The 23304-nt window shown below is 37.9% G+C and overlaps 1 protein-coding gene across 1 annotated transcript in view; it reads left to right on the top strand.

Annotated features, from left to right (window-relative positions):
- Nucleotides 1–13981, top strand: part of SPATA6 (spermatogenesis associated 6) — a 40775-nt gene extending 26794 nt beyond the window's left edge. Inside the window, exons 11-13 of the mRNA XM_089515098.1 lie at nucleotides 8777–8876; nucleotides 10685–10800; nucleotides 13063–13981. Coding sequence (XP_089371224.1) covers nucleotides 8777–8876; nucleotides 10685–10800; nucleotides 13063–13234 — 388 coding nt within the window. The 3' untranslated portion in view covers nucleotides 13235–13981. The remainder of the gene's footprint in view (nucleotides 1–8776; nucleotides 8877–10684; nucleotides 10801–13062) is intronic.
- The last annotated feature ends 9323 nt before the right edge of the window (nucleotides 13982–23304 follow it).

Genomic DNA, 23304 nt, shown 5'->3' with positions numbered 1-23304 from the left:
GAATTCTACCATCCATTCTAGGCATGCACATATGTTTGAAATTTGGACTTATGGCATGTGAAAATACTTTCCCGTGAGATCCCAGACTTTGCATAGTGAATGTAAGGGCCCCATGGTGTGGTTACTCAGATTAATTCCAAACTAATGTCATGTCCCCATAGGCCTAGCACTACAAAGAGCCTTGCCCCCAGAGCACATTAGGTTTTGGTAGAGAGAAAACTCTCTCCCATTCTTTGATACTAAGAGTACAATGTTTCCTCTGCTCATCTTGAGAAACATTTTAAAAACTTTTCATCCCTTTCTCCAGAAAAGTCCTCTGCAATCACTGTCCTATGAGAAGGGATGGGGAGGTAGTGATTTAACATATGTATTACTATAATATAATATCGGCATGTATATTTATACGATATATATTTCAGAGTTTCAAGTAGATGTGTGTTTGTTTATCCATATGTAGAGTGATTAACAAGTGTGAAGTGGTAAGCAGAGAATGTTCATTTGCCTATAGTCATAGATTAACTGAGAAAATGAAAGTGGGAAGGATAATTTGGAATTGTAATTTGGAATGGTGAGGGAATATGAAAGAGACAGATAGGAGCTAGGGTTTGAGAAGTAATCTGAATATAGTAACCTGATTTAAGTAGAGACTTGAAAGAGAAACTGTATGAGTGAGGGAAAGCACACTTCTGAGGTTGTATACTGTTGAAATTATATTGTATGGAATCATTGAATCATAGAGTTGGAAATGACTACAAGGGTCTTCTAGTCTAACTCTCTGCCTTGCAGGAATGCACAATTAAAATACTCCCAAAGGCTGGCCATCCAAGTTACCTTTAAAAATCTCCAAAGAAGTGGGAGTCCACCACTCACTGAGGCAGTATGGCCTGTTGAACAGCTCTTAACAGTCAAGAAGTTCAAGAAGTTCTTCATAAATTTTAGTAGAGCCTAAGAGACAAAGATAACCAAAGTATACACTGGTTATATTGAGAATTAGATCTTGTAAAAATAACCCAGAAAGTTGACAGCATGAAGGCATTTGTGATTGCCCAAGAAAACACAGTAACAATAGAGAAGGAAAGAGAACAGACTAGATGGTGATATGCAATAAGTTTGCCCCAGAGGGTAATTGGCAATAAGAGATGTCTTTCTGTCCCCCACTCTCCTTTACTGGAAATTACTTTGCATTGTCTCCTGTCAAGAGGGTGAGATTTTGGGGGATTATATTTCTACAGGTTAAGTGTCCTTTATCCAAAGTGATTTGGACCAAAAATGTTTTGGATTTTTTTTTGTTGGATTTTGAAATATTTGCATATACATCATGAAATTTCTTGGAAATGGGATCTAAGTCTAAATATGACATTCATCTCTGTTTCGTATACACTTTATACACATATCCTGAAGGTAATTTTAAACATAATATTTTAACTAATGTTGTACATGAAACAAAGTTTGTGTATATTGAACCATCAGAAAACAAAGGTGTTACTATCTTTGCCACCCATGTGGATAATTTTGGACATTGGAATATTTTAGATTTTGGAATTCTGGACATGGAAGATTCAACCTATGCTGCCCTAATTTCTCTGAGAGAATGAGAAAAGTATAGATCTTACATATCTAGGATAGAAATGATATTTCTGATTCATGTTAGTGAAAGAGAGGCCGGAGTGTTCCTTTCTGGACATACCTCAAAATGTACCTAAGGCCCTTTTGAACTGGTGGTGGTGGTGGTGGTGGTGATTTATATTTTAAAGTTAAAGACAATGTCCTTTCCCCTCAATTACTTATTATCCCCCTTCACTAACTAGTGATGTTGAGTTCATATTATCTTGTGGCAGATGATTGAAAGTGAGGCATAATATTTTTCTCCTTGGCAGACTTCAAAACTTCTTGCTGACTTTCACCTTATGAGTTGCTCACTGTTGAATCCATTGGTATAATAGACAAGGAGGGAATATTGTGTTGAAGCTATTACAAAACTCTTGAGCCTAACCTTTTTAGAGTTTTTGTTAATTTCACTCTTTTGTGTATTTCCCCTGTTCATTTGTCTCTGCCTATGTTTTTATTTTCTCCAGAGTACTCACAGAATGGAGACTATGTAGGCTTCTAGAGACTGTTGAACTACAGAAAGTAGTTCCATCATAGGCAATGGTGAAGGATGATGGAGTTGCACATATTCCCCATATGGTGATCATGAATTCCCCCATCTTCTTTGAATGAGTGTAAAGTCCATGTGCTTGCCAGGGTTTGTTGTACAAAGTAAATGTTCTTCTCATTTGTCTGGCTTCTAAATCTATGGAAGAATAAAGCTTGTAATATTTACTCTTAACAGTTGTTCTTGTATTCACCATTTGAAGAAGCTATCTCCTTCACTTTATTCAAGCACAGTGCCTCATATGCAGTGTGCCTATCTCAGATCTGAGCAGATCCCTTTGTTCCTATATTCATTGTGTGATTTTGACTCTACATGTGAACAAGGATGCATGGTGGCACAGCATCCAAGTGAAGATGTTACCTCAGACAAAAGCAGTATCAAGTCTGTTGTGTGTTTTTTTTAAACAGTCTGATAATCTAATATTTTTAATGTCACCAAGATACTCATCTTGTATAGGCATCTCCCAAGGAAGGTATAAAATGGACTTCCTGGGTTAAAGAGCTGTCATTCATACAGAGCTTGAACAGCGTGACTTTTTTTAAAAAACAGTGTCAGTGATACTGAGAGGCCACATAGTGATAGAGAGAGATGCTTACTCTTTCCTGTTATGATAGGAGTTGGAATATCTGGGGGATTGATTTGCCCAGTGTGATATGACCTTGTCTGTTCTGCAGTTGACAGGTATCAAAAACTGCCTAGCTGGCCTATAGAATACGAAAGGTGCAACTCATCACAAGCAGTTACTCTTGACCTCTGCTGCTTGTCTGATATGGTTCATCAGGACTTGATCTTGTCTACTGTAGGTCAGAATAATAGATTTCCAAAGTATTTTTGCAAAGTTAGTTATTGTAATTCTCATCACATCTTTCTTTGTATGCCAGATGCTTTAACCTACTTCCTTTCATATTCAGAATACTGTGAAATATTTGTCAAAACAGATGAAGTGATCTTACTTGAAATCAATTTGGGTCCAGCAAACTCCACTTATATTTTTAAAGTTGTCCGAAAATTCCTCCTCACAATCTTACAGGAAGGAGACACTTCTAAACTTGAAGTTGCTTTTTTTGACAGAAACATGATTTTCAGAGGGAACAGTTGAATGCTTTTTTGAATAAAAAAGACAAAAATGTGATCTGTGTGCAGCTAATGGTTATCTCCTGTGCTTACTTCTTGTATATCTCCCTGGGTAAAACTGCTTTCTGAGGATTAGTTCAATATGACATCTGTGGGTTTCCCTATATATCATACATGTTTTGATCCTCCCCTCACCTGATTAAATTTCAGCAGAATTATTGAGATGGAAGTACCCTCTCCTATCCTTGCAACACTGGTCAAAATGGCTTCTTCTTCCTACCACTAACAGTACCAAGGTCACTGAAGGGGACAGAGACTCCACAAATTAGGAATGCAATTGCTGTCAATGATGCTAAAATGTACAGTGGCTATCATCCTGTATTGCAGTTATGGAATGTGTAGCTGCTCTGTATTCACTAATACTGTGTATTCACAATCATGACACTGTTGTCATGATCGTAATCCCCCCCCCCCCCCCCCCAGTTATCTTAACAGCCAACAGCTACACCGAGTAATGGAAGTCTATGCTCCTGGCAGGTGGAATACAGCAGGATGACACTTCCAGACCCCTCTTGCCAGAGATTTTTGGTGCAATGTGGTATAGTGATGTGTCCTGATTCTGATTATTGCAGCCTCATTTCTTGGTGGGAGAGGTTGGAAATGTCATTTTGGTCTGCCCTGATCACTACCAGAACAGACTTGCATTCCTTGGTGTGGCTTCTGATTGTTAAGGAAGGTGTCGGGGTCAGGACAGGAGATGTTACTAAGTTATGGATTTGTAACTAAATCAACTATGTAGAATCACAGTCAATGTTTTTCCCCCTCAGCCTGGCTTCCTGTGGTGAATTGTTGAAGGGTGCATGTGACCCATGCTTTGGCCACATCTGCCATATGCAGGAGAAAATGTAAAACAAACAAAACAAACAGCTTTATTTATATACTGCTTCCTACTGAACTAGCAGTGTCTAAGCTATTTACAACTGTAAGCTAATTGCTCCCAACAATCTGGGTACTCATTTTAGCAACCTCGGAGGGATGCAAGCCTGAGTCAAGCTTGAGTTCTTTTGCTGATATTGAATTCGCTACCTTATGGTTTTGAGTGACAGGCTGCAGTACATGCATTTAACCACTGCGCCACCAGGGCTCACTGGGAAGTTCTGCTGGAACTCACTAAGGCAGTTCAAATTCATAACCTAATGTACACATTTGTGATATGATCCCAACATATTTTTAGTTAAGAGACTATGTAGAGGGTGTGAAAGTTCCCCAGTCCCGACTTAACAGGCAGCAGCCACTGCAAGCAACAGGGTTCTGCACTACTTTTGATGGGAAGCCCGCCCCCACAAGCAATCTCCAGGGCAAGGGGTAATTGTGACAAGCTGTTGCACCAGAAATCAGTCACAGGAGGGTTTGGGAATGTCAGTCAGCAGCTTTCTGATTGACAGGAGAACAGAACCCGCCTCTTGCAGTGGCTGCTGCCTGGTAAGTGGTTGTGGAGATCAGGCTGGGAGACACTACTTAGCTACATAACGATAGAGGTTATGTAGATAAGTAGTTGAGACAATTAAAAGTTTGTTTTGGCTGATACATGTACTGTGTCATATAATTATCCTTATTTCACAAGACTATACTCAAAACTGGAAGCCATATGTGTCTTTAAGCCATTATCTATTTGGACATCATTGGAATTTTATTTTTCCATACTACAATTATTACATTACACTTATTTCTCTTTTACTGGAAATGTGAAAAACCTACATGGTTTCCAGTTCCTTCACAAAAACTGTTTGTGCTATATGGCTTATTCCAAAAAACACATCTAATAATCTTTGGTAAGAGTTTAATACTCAAGGATTATTCATAGCAGTTACAAAAAGGATACTCAGGCATCATACTTTGGCTATTATAATTTTGCTCTGTCTGAAAGATCTGTATCTTGTAGCCTTTCACATTTCTGTGGTAGACCTAGGAAAAATGAGCTGTCATATCTTCTAACTAAGGATTGATCCCATATTTCCAAATATACCTTCCCTTAGCTGATAATCGTCTTCAAAATTTGCTTCAGGAAAAGTGATCTGAACACCATTCATTTCAGATAAAATGTGGTTTGATATTTAAGTGAAGCCAAGCTGTTCAAAAGGTTGAATGTTCTGTATTTCAGGAACGATAGTGAAGCAAAAAATTGTGTCTTAAAATTGGCTGTAACGCACAAAGTTAAGTGATTTAGTTGGTTGGTTTTTTGGTTTGTTTGTTCCTGAATCTCTTTGTGAAGTGGACTTACTCCTCTATAGCGAGTACTTGTATTTCAGGCCTTGAGACAAACCATTCACCCCAGGTGTGTAGCCATTCCTTTTGGCAGTGCCCAGCTTACCTGTGACTGTTATGTACAAGTACTCGGGCTGAAAAATATTCTGTATTTAATGCTAAGGTTGTACAGTTGTGACAGTTAGCTCTAGTGTAGAGAGAACCTGGTAGAAATGTTTTTCCCCCCTTTCTCTTTACTAGTTCCCTACTCCTCTCAAAGAAAGCCAAATTGCCTTGGGAGAATAATATGGGCAGTGCAACCATTTTCTCCTCCCTACCCTGGTAACTTTCCTTACCAGAAAAAAGCTGTTGCCAAGATGAGCAAAAGTGATATACTGTATTGGCTATTGCCAAGATGAGCAAAAATGATATATTGTACTGATACTGCTAAAGTGGGCATGGGGTCTACTGGAGAATGGAAAGCAACCTTCTTAGTTCTGAGCATGCAACTGAAAAGTTTTCTTTTCAACCTATGTTTCTTCACTGAGAAGGTAGCATGTAAATCAGATCTCCATTCCATGGGAGTAAGAGGGAGGAGTCATGAATCCCTCTTATCAGATCATCAGTTGGATGCCAATAGTTAATCACCTATTGTTGGATTATTAGAGATTATACAGAATATGCGGTTGATTATGGAATTGTCTATATTAGAATAATCAGTATCTTAATTCCTTGGTATCTGGGTATTTCCTAATCACTCTGTATGGATTATTATGAAGAAAAGAGGAAAATTATTGTTGTAGTAATCCAGCACAAGCCTGCATATGTTTACTCAGATGTTAGTTCCATTCAGTTCAGTGTGCCATACATCCAGAGACGTGTGTTAGTATGTTAGTATGTCTTAGTATGTTAAATTAAATCACATTCTGTTAACTAGCATAGCTCAGTGGTTCATTGTAGATTTTTTTTCTGTCAGACTTTGCCATAGAGCAATTTTTTTTTTTTTTTTTTTTTTTTGCTAGGTTCCACTCTCCAGATATGCGTCCACTCCTGGAGAGCTTCATTGATTTTTGTCCTGTAATAGTTTGTCCTTGTATATGTTTTTCCCTTCTTCTTTTAGCAGAAGTCCCTTTTGAAACTGATAAATTCTTCATTAAAGCCACAGAAGTGAGACTGCATTTATTAGGCACTATGATAGGGGCAAAAAACTGTACATGAGGCCATAAATGTTTGCAAAATGTGTTTATAATTATTTTGATGGTTAGTGCATCTTGCCAGATAATACTGTACTTGAATGTTTTGGTGTATGCAAGTGCATGATTCAGTGGGCACATCTAATGTTTTTTATGTACTTGAGAGATGTAACCTTCTGTTTAAAGAGTCTGTGTAGGAAAACCTTATTTTTGTAGACCTGAGGCTTTAATCCTGTTAAGTCTTTCCCAAGAGAAAACTCCTCTGAATTCAGTGGGACTTGCTTTTGTGTAAGTTTGTATAGAATTGTACTATAATTGTCTGTTTTACTTGAGTGCATAAGATATATACAGCCAAATAAAGTTTCTAGAATTCTTTGATTCTCCTTGATATAAAATATATACTTTTCATGGTGTTTTTTTTTTAAAAAATCCTTCTTATAAAAGGAAAAATAAATGCTTTTAGCTACATTACAAGAGAAAAATAATTTGTATTGTTGATTGCTCCCACATAGCATCTTTCAAATGAATTATGAGTAGCTCTTTATTGATCTGGCCTATTCTAGGTCACTGAGCTATATATCCAAAGTGTTTATACAATCTATTGGAATCAATAAACAATTTAAACTGGTGTAGTTTAGCTAGTCTCAAGGAAAATGAAAGTATGACAAAGAATGCAGCTGTATAGGTTTGTTTTGTTTTGTCAAAGTCAGTAAAATAATACAAGCATTCCGGCAGTATTGCAAGAAACTACTGACACCTTAATCCCACATGTAAGGAGTTTGTGGTTTACACAGACATTATTTCAGCCTTCATGCTAAAGAAATTCCTTTTATTTATTGTTTTAAGAAATTACTTTTTGAAAATGAGCTTCAGAGAATATCTCCTCCAGGAGTAAGCACATCATAAAAAGGTTTCAATTTAGATTACAAGTGTTAAATTTCAGGTTTAGCTTTGTTGTATGGTAACGTTGGGTGGTGTAAATATTAACATAATGGCTTAAAGTATGGATTAGGTTTTACAGTTATGTGTAAAAGCAGACAATTAAAAAGAGGCTGATATTGTTTTTATTAATCCTTAAATGTTTGTATTTAGAAAATTAAGCGGAAAGCTATGTAACCAGTAAACATTTCTTATGCCACAGTGCACACTAGTGGATTGTTCTGTCATTTCATTGTACATACTTTATAGTAAATAAATAAATAAATCATTTTTTCAATACAATGGGATGCTGGTCCCACATTTGTCTCAAGCAAAGGCTGGTATTGTGATGTGGAACAATACAGGAAGTTTAATTTGTGACAAATAGAAATGCACAGAAACAAATATAATTCGTGACAAATAGAAATGCACATTTACTTGAAAGTTCTGTCAAAATGAGTGGTAGTTAGAACTATTAAAATGTTTGAGTGCTATATATCCTTCTTTCACATCACCTAATAACCACAGTGGCCTTTATTTAGTCTTTAAGAAATTTCAAAAATGAATCTGTTATATGTCCTGCCTTCTAGTTTTACTTCTCTGCTACCTCATCAGCAGGAAATATATAACTCTTTCTTTTCTGCATGAAGCTTCTTTCTTATTCATGAAGCTTTAACAATTTGACTGAAAAGTTCCAGATGTCACAAAGCTACACTACACAGCAAAAGATTGTAAAGTAGCCTCACAGATACAACAAAGTGCTCAAATAGATTTAGATTGTAAGCCTGAGGACAGGGAATTTGTAAACTGCTCTGAGAGCCTTTGCGGTGGAAGAGCAGGGCAAAAATACTCTAAATAAATAAATACTATGCAGCAAATTTGGCTCATATAAGCTTGATGAAATCTGTGTTCATAACAAAGAATTATTTTTTTTCATTGTTGGGAAGCACTGGCAGACATACCCAAATAGGGCAGCTGGGGAAGGAAGGGATCTATCTGCATGGACTGTTCTGATATAAATGCAAAAGTATTGTCTAGATTTATACTATATATTACAAGAATTAAGAGTGTGTTTTATCTGTTTTTTTAAGTATTAATTTTATATATCTATATAAGAGAAAATAATATGGACATGTATTATCAAGCAGTGTCAGTAACTTACAGCACTCACATAAAATACTTTTCATTCAAGGTTTCGTTCTGTCTGGAACACACCAGTAAATGGAGAAGAAATCCATAAGCGGGTGAAAAATATTTTAAGGACACACAGCACAAGGCAAAGGCTGACATTTGTAAGTTTTAAAACTAAAATGCATTTACCCCCATCTCTGAAGATGCCACCCACAGACGCTGGCGAAATGTCAGGAATAAACTCTTCTACAACATGGCCACATAGCCCAAAAAACCCACAAAAAACTATAGATGCCAGCCATGAAAGCCTTCAACTTCATATCCTCCCTTACTTTGCACTTGGCTTTGGAGAACAAAGCAGTGCTAAAAACCTTTATGCAATGTCTTACATTTCCCACTGACTCAGATGCAGTGAAAGATTTCTTCTTCCCTCTACCATGTTTCTTCCTAAATATAAATTAGTCTTATTCCTGGTAGAAAGTGAGGGCTCCCCCCACCACTTCTGAGTTTTTTCATACTGGTCTCATATTTTAGGCTTGACATCAAGATGGACAAACAGGTTAAATTTGTATTCACTCTAGATGACCTGATTATTGCCATTCTGAACCACCAACAGTATCATTATTAACATCATCCTATAGAGCTTTAAGAGTATACATGTAAAATGAGAAGGGGGTGAAATGCCAAACAGTAACGGAGTATGACATATAGTACAACAATGGATTTGTACAAATATTACTACCAACAAAATTCTGGTTAAATGTGGCCTACTTCTTTCTTAACTAACTACTGATCTAAGAAGAAGAAGTCTAGGAATGGGAAGGGCAGCAATGAAAGATTTTCGAGAAAAGATATACAACTGAGTGCTAAAGATAGAATCGTTCACTTCATTCTATTTCACATCACCATATTCAGATGTGAGAGCTGGACAGTGAAGAAAGCAGATAAAAGGAAAATAAACTCATTTGAGATGTGGTGCTGGATAAGAGTGCTGAGTGTACAGTGGATAGCCAAAAAAAGGGGAGGGGGTCATTGAACAGACTAAGCCTGAACAATCCCTGGAAGCCAAGATTTTTAAACTCAGGCTGTCATACTTTGACCACATCATAAGAAAACATTACTCATTAGAAAAGGCAGTAATGCTAGGAAAGGTGGAACACAGTAGAAAGAGAGAGAGACCACACATCAGATGGCTAGACTCAATTAGGGAGATTACAGGCCTGAATCTATAGCGGGTTACACACTGCCATAAGGGACGTGCTCAGGACGTTCTAAATTTAAAAAGGGGCACCACTTCTTGACGCCCCCAAGCCTAATACATCCGGAGGACGTACAAGATGGCGGTGCCCCATCTACATGGGGGCCGCCATGATGGCATCACGAACGCGCCGCCTCCAAATGAGGCGCCGCAGATGTGACGCCATCGCTCTGCGCTTAATGTGCCCTTTCGTCGGAGCAGGAAGGAGCTCCGAAACGGAGCTCCTTCCTGGTCTTGCGGCGCTGGGTGCAGCCTTTAGATGTCTCTTTCTCCTCCTTGCTGCTGCGGGGAGAGGCCTTTTGCCGCTTCCCCGTGGCCTGGAAAGCGGTGGATCGGGGCCTCAGCGGCGGGTGCAGGCCGCCGCTTTTCGGCTGTCTGTAACCCGCCTATAAGACCTAAAAAGAGCAGTGGGGCTTGGAAGCATCTCATACACAGTCGCCATGAGTTGAGGTTGACTCAAGGGCAGCTAACAACAACAACAAAAAATCTAATTTAGAACAAATTTAGCCTATCATTATATTGTACAACATATCATACTTTGGACTAACCTAGGATTTTTTTTTAAAAAAATCCAGTATTATAATATACTTTGTCTAGCTAAGGAATATTGTAACAAATCTATTTTTTAAAAGAAATATTTACAACCATCTGTTTTTTTAAAGGAATATTTATAAATGAAATTATCATGAAATGTTGATCTTGATTTTTTAGGATGACAGTTGTTTGTCAAAAGAAGAGTCTGCTAAGACAAGCAAGACAGGAGTGCCCAGTAAAAAAAGAGATGTTTCTTGTATAGATTCTTCAAGCAACAGTGATCTTCAGAGCTGGTAACATTTCTGTTCCTATTTTTCCATTCTTGCCATAATCCATTCTTTTCCTTTTTAATTTGTGGACATTTCTATCATGTCCTGTGGATATTATTGCAGTTGAACTGAAATATACAAATAAAATGAACTTTTATAAAGCATTCTGCACTAATTCTGAGCTGTATGACAAAATTAGTCATTCTTAAGCTTATTGATTTCAGTGGGTTTAAATGTGTACAATTCTTTTCGCTCTGCTGTTCTGCCCCTTTAAATTATGTGAGCAGCAGGCAAGCCACTGCCCTCCAACTCCCTCCACTTTTACTGAGATAACACAATAAGCTCCAGCTTTCATCAGAGGAGGCTATGCTTTGGATCATGATCACATTGAGATTCCATCTCCCGAGAACTATGTCAGCACTGGTATATGGAAGTGTCACTCCTCTTATATGAAAAAGCCACTCCTCAGAGCTTCTCAGAACTTTTCACATTATCTCAGTGACATTGGAAGATGACCAGCTGCTGTACCATCAATGTAATATAGGATGAAGGACTATGTATTAAATAGAGCCCCTTCCCCTAGTTCTCTAACACTTGTTTTGTTGGCTGATTTGAGCATATTTGTGTCTCTGTTATTTCTTTGAGTTTGGGACACAGAAATCATTGTGGAAGCTACAGGCTGTGCATAAAAAAGCTGGAATGGCTATTGTCACAACATTATTGAAACAATGTACTTTAAAATTGAATACTCAAATAGGTTTGGGCAGTGATGGGATCATCACATTATGTAGTGCAGTCAAGAGAGAGGAGGCTAAAGAGTGAGACTCAAGGACATCCTGACAGTTTGAAGTCTGCCATCATTCTCATAAATAGCATATTAAGGCAGAGTTCAGAGGAGAATGTAGTTTTGCTGACCAAATGTTCACACTAACATAAATGATTGAAAACCATTGGGACTATACAGAAGGTCTGTGGTATTAAAATATTTAGTGTGCCAGTGACTTTGAGAGGAACTTGTGGGACTCTAAAAGAGATGGAACAAAAGCATGTGACAAGTGTATGACAGGTGTTTCTGAAAGTGGAGTTGAGTGCAGTTATCCTCGTCTTAATATGATTTGGGCATGTAATCCCAAGATCACTTCAGCTTGGCTTGTCAGGATAGTTTTCAGTTAAGACAGCAGACTGATATTTTTCTAATATGGCTATAGCTATGTCCATTCCCGTGTTTAATTTCTCATGAGGAAGGGATGACTAATGGCCATTCACCAATCAAGAGACTGTCAGACACTGAGACATTGTCAGTACCATGATGTGAAATTCACAAAAAATGCTTCCACTCACCATAAACATATCTTGACATGTTGTGAAGAATGTGGTTCTAGGCAAAGGAGACAGATGTATTGGAACAAGATTATGGATGCTATTCTTTATAAGGATTGCTGTTCAGCTCTCACTTATTTTCTTTGAGTTTACTATGAAGTAGTACAATGTCAGCTATGCTTTGTGTATAAGGGCAAAGGTAACAGATTTCATCAAGTTTTTTAAACTGATCATTCCATAACTACAGCAGTAGTAAAGTGGTTTTTTTTTCAACAACCTTAGTATCTGCAACCTACCATCTAATGAAACTAATCTGCTGGTGAATCCATTTTCAAAGTCTGAATTGTATCTAGCTTAATATCATGAAAATTGCCTTTTTAAAAAAGTTGTATTTGCTGTGACGTTGTTCTGCTTGTTTAGGCATAACGTTGGAACAGAGGTGTGAGTGTCTATTAGGAGGATTCAGCCAGTTTAATTCTGACAAAGAGCTTAGGAGAGAACCAGAGGCTTTAATGAAGGTCCATAGTTACCTTGAGTGGTGAAAGCCATCTATGGAATGCTGACTCCTGTCCTAGTTGGTATGATCAATCTCTGTTGGATGGCTGGGTGCAGGACAGCACTTGACTTCTACTGGGTTCCGTTGCTTCTTAAACAATATATCCTCTTTATTCTCCTGCCCAAACCTAGAACATTGGCAGAGTCATCCCACTTTGCATGTGCTCTGTTTCTCACAGATAGAGGACTTGGGAGCCAAACCTCTTCAAGTGGAATCCCATTGGGTGGATATGTTAAGGACATGCATAGGGTTCAGTTAGATGCCAATTGGGTGGTGTGTGTGTTCGTAGGTATATAAATAACTGCACTCTTCCCAGAGTTTCAAAAGGTAACATTTTAATGTGCGTGGTTTTGTTTTTGTCCCCCCCCCCCCTATTTTGTTTTATGTTTTGGACGGTGGGGTACTACTAGTTCATCCATACGGCAGAGCATCATGGTTCATCTGGATAATGGTGACTATTGGACCAGCCAAGCTGCTGAATATAAAAACAAACCTCACAGAGCAATCTTTGAAGACAGCCTGGAGAAAATCTATCGAAACATGTACAGAAAAGCTTCTGGCTCCATTTTGAAAAATAAGTAAATTTCTTTTAGTGACACAGGTGTAAATATGCAAGATAAAAATTTTAAAAGTGCTGTTTGCCTGACTAACATTTATATTTTTTTTCTTTTTTGTTTTTAACCTGAAATACTTTTACATGAACTTATGAAATTCTGAGGCTGGGACTCCCACAGGGGAAAGAAATAAAATCTGGAGGATTTTAAATAGGATGTATTGTTTGCTTATGGGATTTATAGATGTGCCAATATGTTTAACATCCCATTTCTCAAACATACAGGTTTAAATTGTGATGAATACACATGTTTATTCACCATACACCATGCTTTTGCATATCCATCGAGTCTCTGAAATCCTAATATACACATGAATGGGAACCATCTCCTTCCTATTGCTTTCAATAATGTGTCTCTAACACTGTGCTATTGAAAAACATCAGTCAGGGTGGTTTTCAGTGGCAATGCTAGATCCGTAATTATCTTCCTGAAAATGTGTAGTTCATCCATATGCCCACATGCAGGTGGAGGAAGAAAGAGCAGCATTTCTCATGGTGTTTGAATGTGTGAATTCACCATGAATAGCAATATAGTATGCATCAGGAACATAGCTCACATCCACTATCAAAACAAGCACCTGCTGTTTTTACTGCTGTTTTGATTCCACAGTTACATAAGACAGATATGTACATGTACAACCTAATACCATCTTAGTATGGAAAAGTATACTAAAGAACATTGTGTGTGTGTGTGTGTGTGTGTGTGTGTGTGTGTGTGTGTGTGTGTGGTCTATGAGCTGATTTTGCTGGGCATTAGGAAAAACAGCAAAACTATTTGCTGAAATCTGTTGTATTACAGGACCTTGTTTTTCCTCATTTCCTGTGCTACTTCGAATTATGATGTCCTGTTTATAATTCCCTTTCAACATAGCTATACTATAGTTTGGGGATGAGTATGACATGGCTCTCCAGATGTTGTTGGGCTATAGATCCCAGTAGCTTAGCCAGTAGTGAAGAATATTGGGAGTTAGATTCAAACAGCAGCTGGATGGCTGCTTGTTTCCATCCTTGCTGTTTCCTGCACTGGTGTAGGGTTTGGAATAGACCTCTTCAGATCTCTTTCAGCACTGCAGTTCTGTATGAACAATCTCTTTCTCACTGTGCTTGTTCCTAAATTCCCCATGATCAAATAGGTTCCACTGTTCTTTTCATGTTACATCAATGACAATGCATTGTTTAAGTGTGAAAAGAGCAAGGGCAGGAGCATATCAGCTAACACATCCAGCCAAATACAAACATCATTAATGTTATGTACCTCAATATAATAAATTTGGAGTCTGTCCTTACAGGCTCAAGAGATGCATTGGCAGAATTGTGCTAGCAAAGCTGGCATCTCTCTGCTAAAGGACACCAAATGTTCACCAGCAGTTTTGAAACTTCCCCTGAGAAGAAACCTTTCCAGCCTTCCACTGCATATTTCCCACATTAACAAATCAGGGCATCCTGCCCACTTTCTTCAGGCATCAAGAAATTCAGTGGCAGAGATTTGCGTCACCTACTTCTTTTCAAAAAAGGAAATAAATACATTTTTTTCTGGAATAATCAATTTCTGTAAAAACAGAAATAGACTTACAAGGGTGATTTCAAATGTATCTTACCAAAAGAGCTGGTAAACAATATGAAGCATGTGTAACATACAATTTTATTACCAGGCCATCTCATTTTGTACTACTATATTTGCCCCAGAATATTTGAAGTCTTGTATCCTCACAGAAATGTATTTGGTCAAATAGTGATTTATTTATCCATTTAAAGAATTTTTAGAACCCCCTTCCCCAAAAATATTCAAATAGTGTACAATACAGATGGTAAAATAACATGATAAAATATAAGTTGAGATATGTGCAGAGCAGAGAAGGAGGATATGACTTCAGTACAGCAAGTAAAAGCAGCAAAAGCTAATTTTTAATGTATCACTCAATTAAAAAAATGTCTTCTTGAGGGGGTGGCATGACAACAAATTTGGCAGTAGGTCTCCTTGGGGAAGGCATTTGGTAAGCCTGAAAAGGCCTCAAATTTGAAAAGTGTGTGTGTGTGTGTGTGTGTTGGGGGGGGGGGTTATGTCACAGTTCCAGGGCCCTGATCAACTCTGTCAAAATGAAATGGAGTCACTCGTGTATCGAAATGATGTTTTATTGTTTGCATAGAACTGAAAAAGGGCAGCCATAAAACCTAAACAATAGCTCACATCCCTTCAGCTGATTGAAGGTGTCTTTTGTCATACCTGGTGTTCATCAGGGTCTGCATGATGAACTAAATACCCCAGTGAACCAACTTCTTGGGCTGGGTTATAGCTAAATACACCTTGTTAGAACCAGAGTGCTAGCCTTAGTGTTCTGAAAAGTGCTGATATTTTTACAGGAAAAGTGGAAGGTCAACCCATTCTAACAAAGGAACAGTTTCCCAGGTGCCTTTCCTTAAATAAGCCTTTCATTAAGCTCTAGCCTGGTATCTAGGGATGAGAAGGAATTGCATGAAATTGTTTAGACAAGTTAGCTGTTTGTAAAAGGAGGAAGAGAGCCCATCATCTATTCTTTCTGTCCAGAAATGGAATGCAGCAGCATGTCTTCTGTTAATCCCCAGACAGTCATTTTCTTTCTATTTACTTACTTCTAAGGCTAACCTAGGGAGAAGTTCAGATAGGTTTGAGGTGAGGATGAGCATTGCAATGTCTGTTAATGACACAAAGACACTGATAGTATTGTTGTGTAATTCCCAATGGAAGGAAGTGTTGAAGAGCTTTCTCTTAGATGAGATGGGCAAAAGCTGTCAAGATGTTGTTGGGCTAGGAATCTTATCATTCTTCCCATTAGTTATACTAGCTTCTGATGGCAGTTGCAGTTCTACAATATCTGGAGGCAGCCCTTTGCCCATCCTGTCCTAAATGAAAATTTACTAATTTCTCACAAATGGTTACCTTTCCCTCGGCTTTCAGCAGTACCACTTCAGTTTCCAGCAAACAAAGAGGAGACAAGCTCCACGTGTTCTAAGATGGTCAACTGTTTATTCAGTGTTTTAAAAGCCCGGTGCGTTTCAGCCACACTAGGCTTTCCTCGGGCTGAAAACAAATATAAATACTTTTAAAATATAATATTTTAAAAGATAGGACAACACTCATCAAACTATGATACAGAAATATCCATATAGTTCTTATCAAAGTTATACATATCCTTGAAAAGAAGTCACTGGAGTTGTAAACACTGTCTAAAATACAGGGCCATAGAGATAAAGGGAACAGACACTGTAATATTTCTGTATATATACATATTCCAGAGGACCTTGGAAAGGCATAACCAATGATATGCCTTGGGACACAGCACGGGGACATGGTGAATCTCTCCAGACAGTTGTTCAGTCATTATATTACACTCATACATGTGTTTTGATGTATAATTTCTCTGTTACATTCAAATTCAGGATTGTAGATCCAAATCTTCATTTAAACCTGCAGGCACCAAGGATTTCAGTCTTGGAATCCATTCTATCTCTTTTTTCTTTAAAATTTGTTCTTTATTATTATAAATTCTTTCTATAACCCAAAATCGGAAATTGGCTGTAGAATGTTGCCTTTCTACAAAATGACCGACGGAGCTCCCACTCTTCTATTTTTTAGATTAGAGAGGTGTTCCCCTATTCTATGTTTTATCGGTCTTGTGGTTCATCCCACATAAAGTTTCTTACATGTACATTGAGTAGCATAGATCACAAAATTAGTATTCCATATGCTAAAGTGGGATAGTTTATATCACTGCTGGTCATTGCAATTTACAAATTCTGTCATTTTAGTTGTGCGGGTGCAATATGTGCAATGACTACATGGATGGTGTCCTACTGGCTTAGATAGACTCATCACAGTATTCTCAACAGTTTGTTTTAAGGTTTTACAATCAGTATTCATTACTAAGTCCCTGATGTTTTTGGTTCTTTTAAATGAAATCCTTGGTTTTTGTTCACATTCTGGAATGTCTTCTAACACTTCAGTTTCCACTAGCTTAGCATTTAGAAGTTGTAAGGGATACTAATTCACAGAGGTACAATATATATAAATTTGCTCATAGGAAAATCCCATTGAGTTCAGTGGTGTTTACTGTCAGGTAAGTGCATTCACATGTGTAATTTATGAGACACTTTATATCAGTTGTATACAGTGGTGTTAGCCATGTTAAATGTAAATATAGTTGGAGAGGTTTATGTCTCCATTCAGAAACATCTCTTCTATATTTGTATGTTGTGTACCCCTGCATGTAGTGTGAAGCAGCTCCTCTGTTATATATTGCTGGATTGACCTTTATCCTGCCAGCTGCTGCTTTGTCTCATCCTGCTACTTTTCTGCAAGATTATTACACTATAGCTAACAGTACCAATAGCTCCAGCAGTTATGGGGGTAAAGCTGCCTAAATATGTGATCCCATTTCTCCCTATATGCAGTGAAGAGGTTGCCTTTTTTATTTTATTTTTAAGTCTTCAAGTGTAGCATGATCTCTTTTGCATGTTAAAGACTGTTTCAGACTTGAAAAACAGGTAGAAATTCCTCATCTCTACCCATGTATAATCTCCAAGTCACTTTAGCTTTCTGCTGGATAAACTTCTGTTAGTTGGCAAACAAAAGGACAGGGCAGGCTGTGTCTCTTCCTTGACTGCAGTGTGCGATAAGTAACATTTTAGGCAGTGAACCATTTTAGGCAGTAATAAACAGTAATTGTTTAGTGCACCTTGCCTTCTAATACAATTTAAATCCCTTCTATCAAATGCAAATGTTGAGTTCTCAAGTAGAGTTTTAAATAGCATTTTTTCTGTGCTTTTTCCTTATCTTTTGCCTTTCACAAAGTGGTGTGTCAGTGCCTGGGGAAGGCATAATTCCACCAGCATCGTTTTGTGTCTTAAGAATTGCCTAGTCCAGTCTGGAAAAGGGCCCTATATAATTGAAGAGAGAACAGAAAATTGGCGAAGTCCTTTCTTTCCCAAAATAAATGTCATTGCAGGATATGAGAATTCCTGATGTACACTGTATTATTATTATTATTATTATTATTATTATTATTATTTGCAAATGGCTTAAAAATGTAATCGGCATATGGCAGGGATGGGTGAAAGACTGTGAGCTGCATGCAGCTGAAAAAAATGTTGACAGTGTACTCCATGAGCTTAAAAATCAAAAGCAGGGGTAGGCAACCCTTTTAAGCCGGGGGGCCGGGTTGCTGTCCCTCAGACAACTGGGGGGGCCGAAGCCAAAAAATAAATAATTAAATAATTTTAAAAAATTAAGTAAATAAATAAACCGGGACAAATGTAGGACAAAATTTTCAAATGGAGGGTACTTTTTAAATAAAATGGAGGACATGTGAAAAAATTTGCTGATTTTTTAAAAAATGTTAAGATAAATGCATGTTTCTGAGGCTTCTATAGACAATTGCCCCACCATGCCCCTCTCGCGAGACGCCAAAGGCCCTGGCGGCAATCGGCGGCAGGACCGGGCTGGGGCCGGTCCCAAGGCCTCGCCGGGCCGCATCCGGCCCGCGGGCCGCAGGTTGCCTACCCCTGATCAAAAGGCATGTTCAAAGGAATCCAAATACTTTGTGGATTTAAGCATCTTACAATTCATAAACCCATCTGTCTATCAGGGCTGAGCAAGTAGACTACCTTAGATGCAGTTTTCAATAGAGGATGGAAACAACAACTTACCAAGTGGAAACTTACTGTGGTGCAATAGCAGCACCTGGCAAGTTGCCCATTTTCCATATCTCCCCAAGTGAAGAGAACTTGATCATTTTATGTAAGCATCCAATCAGAAATTTCAGAAGTTCTAAAGAATGACAAAATGTTCAACACCTAGTTTAAGCTGGAGGTGGCTGGCCCTATTCACCATGAATTGGCTATGCAAAACCTTCAAAAGTACATCATCAACTTGATGTATCAATGCAGTTCTTCTAGGAATTGTGTTTTGGAAATTTCTTATTTCATCCAGCCAGTCCAGATTCAGCTCAGAAATATGCTGCAAGTTATGAAGATTGTAAGCCCGAGGGCAGGGAACCGTCTAATTAAAAAGATAGTATGTACAGCGCTGTGTAAATTTACAGCACTTCATAAATAAAGGTTAATAGTGATGATGATGATGATGATGATGATGATGATGATGATGATGATGATAATAATAAAGCTGAGTTTGTAATGTAGCCGTTATTTTCAAAAATGCCATAGGACTGTGAAAATGGTGTGCAGTTTGGGCAGGAACCTCTGTACACCCATCCAAAGATATGCTCATTTCTAAGTTTGGAGGTCATTCTTCATTATATTAGAAGCACACCATCTAGACATGGAGATCAATTTTTTCTTTTGAAAGGAACAATGCCCTTGCATTGGGAATGTAGCTGTGAGGATTAATAACATTATGTCACTCAGTGTTGGTTGCTGGATTAGATCAATAAGATTTCACTCTACGTTATTTTATACATTTGGAATATTCCAGATGAATCTGACATTATCCTAATTGGTGTTGTTTTTTTCTCATAGAAACATAGAGTTTGAAGAGAGCACAAGGGACATCCAGTCCAATCTCTGCCATGCAGGAAGACCTAATCAAAATACTCCCAACAGATGGCCATCCAGCCTCTGTTTAAAAATCTCCAAAGATGGAGACTCTCTGAGGGGGCGTGCTCCACTGTCAAACAGCTCTTACTGTCAGGAAGTTCCTCCTAATATTTAGGTGGAATCTCTTTTCCTGTATCTTGCCTCCATTGTTCCGGGTCCTATTCTCTGGAGAAGCAGAAAACAAGCTTGCTCCATCCTCAGTATGACACCTCTTCAAAATACTTAAACAGGGCTATCATATCACCTCTTAACCTTTTCTTCTCTAGGCTCAATATACTCAGCTGTCCTCATAGGGCATGGTTGCCCTCCTCTGGATACGGTTCAGCTTGTCAACATTTTTTTGAATTGTGCCCAAAACTAGACACAGTATTCCAGGTTAGGCCTGACCAAAGCAGAATAGAGTGGCACTATTACTTCCATTAATCTAGACACTATACTTCTATTGATGCAGCCTAGAATTGCCTTGGCCTTTTTAGCTGCCGTATCACACCGTTGGCTCATGTTCAACTTGTGGTCTACTAGGACTCCTAGATCCCTTTCACACATAGTCTCGTTCAGCCAGGTGTCCCCCATCCTATATCTATGCATTTCGTTTTTTTTGCCCTAAGTGCAGTACCTTACATTTCTCTGTGTTGGAATTCATTTTGCATATTTGCAAATTTGTATGTTTGTACATTTTTGCAATAAAATTTAATTTTAAAAAATTATAAAATAAAATAAAAAAGAAATTCATTTTTGTTAGCCTTGTCCCAGCTTTCTAATCTATTAAGGTCATTTTTATTTTTATTTTGTCCTCTGGGATATTATCTACTCCTCCTAATTATTTCAACAAAGAAAAATGGGAAAATGTGAAATTCTAACCTATGTACCACTGTTGGATTTTAACCTGTTTAACAGTATTCAATCTCTGTATTTTTTTAAAGTGGGTCCAATGGCTCTTCACGGCTCAGGAATACAGTGATACAAAAATTAATGTTTTTGTTTCTTTGACAGTTTATGTCATAGATGTGATGTATCAGAACATTAAAAAAATCCTTCTTTTAAAGAAACCAAACATCTAAAGAAAGTCTTTGCTGTTGCCTTCCCGGTTTACTGGTTTTTAATCATGTAGCTGTCAGAAATAAACAACCGCTGGGTTTTTTGTGTGTGATGGAGCCTAATGTTAAACCTGTCAGAGTCCTCTGAAAGAGAAAGCAAGTCTAGTATTTATGGCTATAAAGCTTACTATTTGTGCCCTTCTTAGCTTTCACTTATTTAGGGCTCAGATGGTATATGACCTGCTCTTGTTCTTGTATCCCTATGAAGTCTATGTATCCATATGAAGTCTACTGCATACTTTGGGGTCATTCACAAAGAGATTTGCATATCAGCACCGATCCAGAACCGATTCAGAATTGATTGTGTTCCCACTATGTTTACTGTGATCAAATTTCCCATGCAATTTTAACCCTGTTGCTGTTCACATTTGTCACCATATTGATTTAAAATAGATGTGCCTCCATTTCTGGGAACGATGCAGTGCAATCTGAATTGATTTGAGAGTGTACTCACACTACCGAAGACACGGATTGTTGTGGCTCCTAAAAAAAGAACCACTAAGGGGTCCCATGCCAAATACACTGGTGTGATCATCAAGTGTGATCATCAAGGAAATAAATCGGTTCCAAATCAGTTTATTTTTGTAGTGTAAATACTTTTAAAAATGTCTTTTGAAGGGCTATGTTTTTCATCATGCTAAAGAACTTACATTGGGATAATGAGTACTGGAGCATGATCAAATATATCCTAAAAGTGAATAGTAGTGAAATCAAGGTCCTTGCATAGTCACATATGTTAGAATAATTTTTTTAAAATTAAAACCAGAATAACCAGCTATTATTATGAGCCCTCTACTCACACCAGTATGGGATGGAACAGACTGGCAAGAGGGAGCAGCTTGAAGCCACCCCTTCTGAAGATGGATTGGGGCCATGGCAACCACACGCCACGGGCCCATTCTCCCTTAAAGCCAGCCCAAAAAGGAGCTGAAAAGATCTGCTCCTTTTGGGGACAGAAAAAGTTGGCTTTTGCAGCTCTGCCAAAGCCTGAAGCCAGCAGCCGTGCAGCATGTAAATGCAGCACCACTGGAGCTTTTTGAAGCTGTGCACATCTGGGTAGCTTGCCTGACTTTTGGGTAGCTTCAGGGCAGCTTCGGAGTGTGGCATATAAGTGCTGCGCTCCCCAGCCACCCAGAGGGTGATTTTAAAGGGCTATTTGTTCTTGCTGTATATTACCGTTGTTAAAAAAAGGAATGTTTTGGGAAGAGGAACCCTATAATTTGTGGAAGAATATATGGAACTCCATATTGTGTGGGTGTAGATCCCATCCATTCTGGTGAACAGAATCTCTGGTTTGTGCTGTTCCTCTTTTCTAGATCCTATGTTTAGTTAACATGCTTTTCTTTCTCTGTACAGTGAGTGCCATAGCTGGAAGGAGAACATCAGTTTTTGTTTACTGAAAAGAAAAAATATCAGTTTTTTTTCTTCTAATAGGATCTGAACTCCAAATGAATTTATACCTCAGTACCATGTGATCTTTAAAAATCAGTGTGAAACATATTTCAGGAATTACTAACCATTTAAAAATATATGCTTAGTCTATGTGAAAAAGATTTATATTTTATATGTATATTATACTAACAATACTTTTGTATTGAACCATCTATTATTATTTTTTAAATTTTTATTGTATAGTATTCCTTTAAATGAAGACGTGCAGGTTCAGAATAATGTATTACAGAGTCCATTGCAATTACTGGAACTGCTGATGACTTGGTAACATTGTAACTATGGACAATTAAAGAGAATGACAATTTTTGAGAATTCTTCCATTTTTAATTACTATCTTACCAATGTTAAAATAATATGGTGCTTCTTGAGCAATTATAAATATATGAGGTAATTGAGACATTTATTTATGCTTTATGTTGCAAGCAAGAAACATTTTCATATTTTGTCAAAAATAAGAATTATGGCGAATTCTTGTAATGTATTAGACAGTGAGAAACCTTTCTTGAGTTTTTTTTTCAGTTAATTTTTTTTAAAGACACAGTGTGAAGTCCTCTCCTAAAGCAAAGATATTGAGATCTTAGCTACTAACAAAGGTTTAGGCTATTCATCACAATTGATACATGAACCAGGTTCCCAGGATTGTTTTCCAGTAGGGTCCTTTTTTTTCCTGTTTGAAGTACAGGATTGATTAGTACTATAATTGAATTTAACTTCACAAAACTCTGTCCATGACCACATGTTCTCTTTAACATATGCCAGTGAACTGACATTTATAGAAGTATATCTCATGATCCCAGAAATGTAGGGATTCCCCCCCCCCCCCCCATTGCTGTGGTGCTTATGTAGTAGATTGTGCACTGTACTTTGGCATCATGGGGAAATTATCTGCTCAAAACGAGGAA

This window comes from Sceloporus occidentalis, unplaced genomic scaffold (genome assembly GCF_023333645.1).
Source record: "Sceloporus occidentalis isolate IW3139 unplaced genomic scaffold, rSceOcc1.0.p SCAF_3, whole genome shotgun sequence".
In the NCBI taxonomy this organism is placed as follows: Eukaryota; Metazoa; Chordata; class Lepidosauria; order Squamata; family Phrynosomatidae; genus Sceloporus; species Sceloporus occidentalis.
The sequence above is the reverse complement of the archived record's forward strand: the minus strand, read 5'-3'. Positions and strand labels throughout refer to the sequence as shown.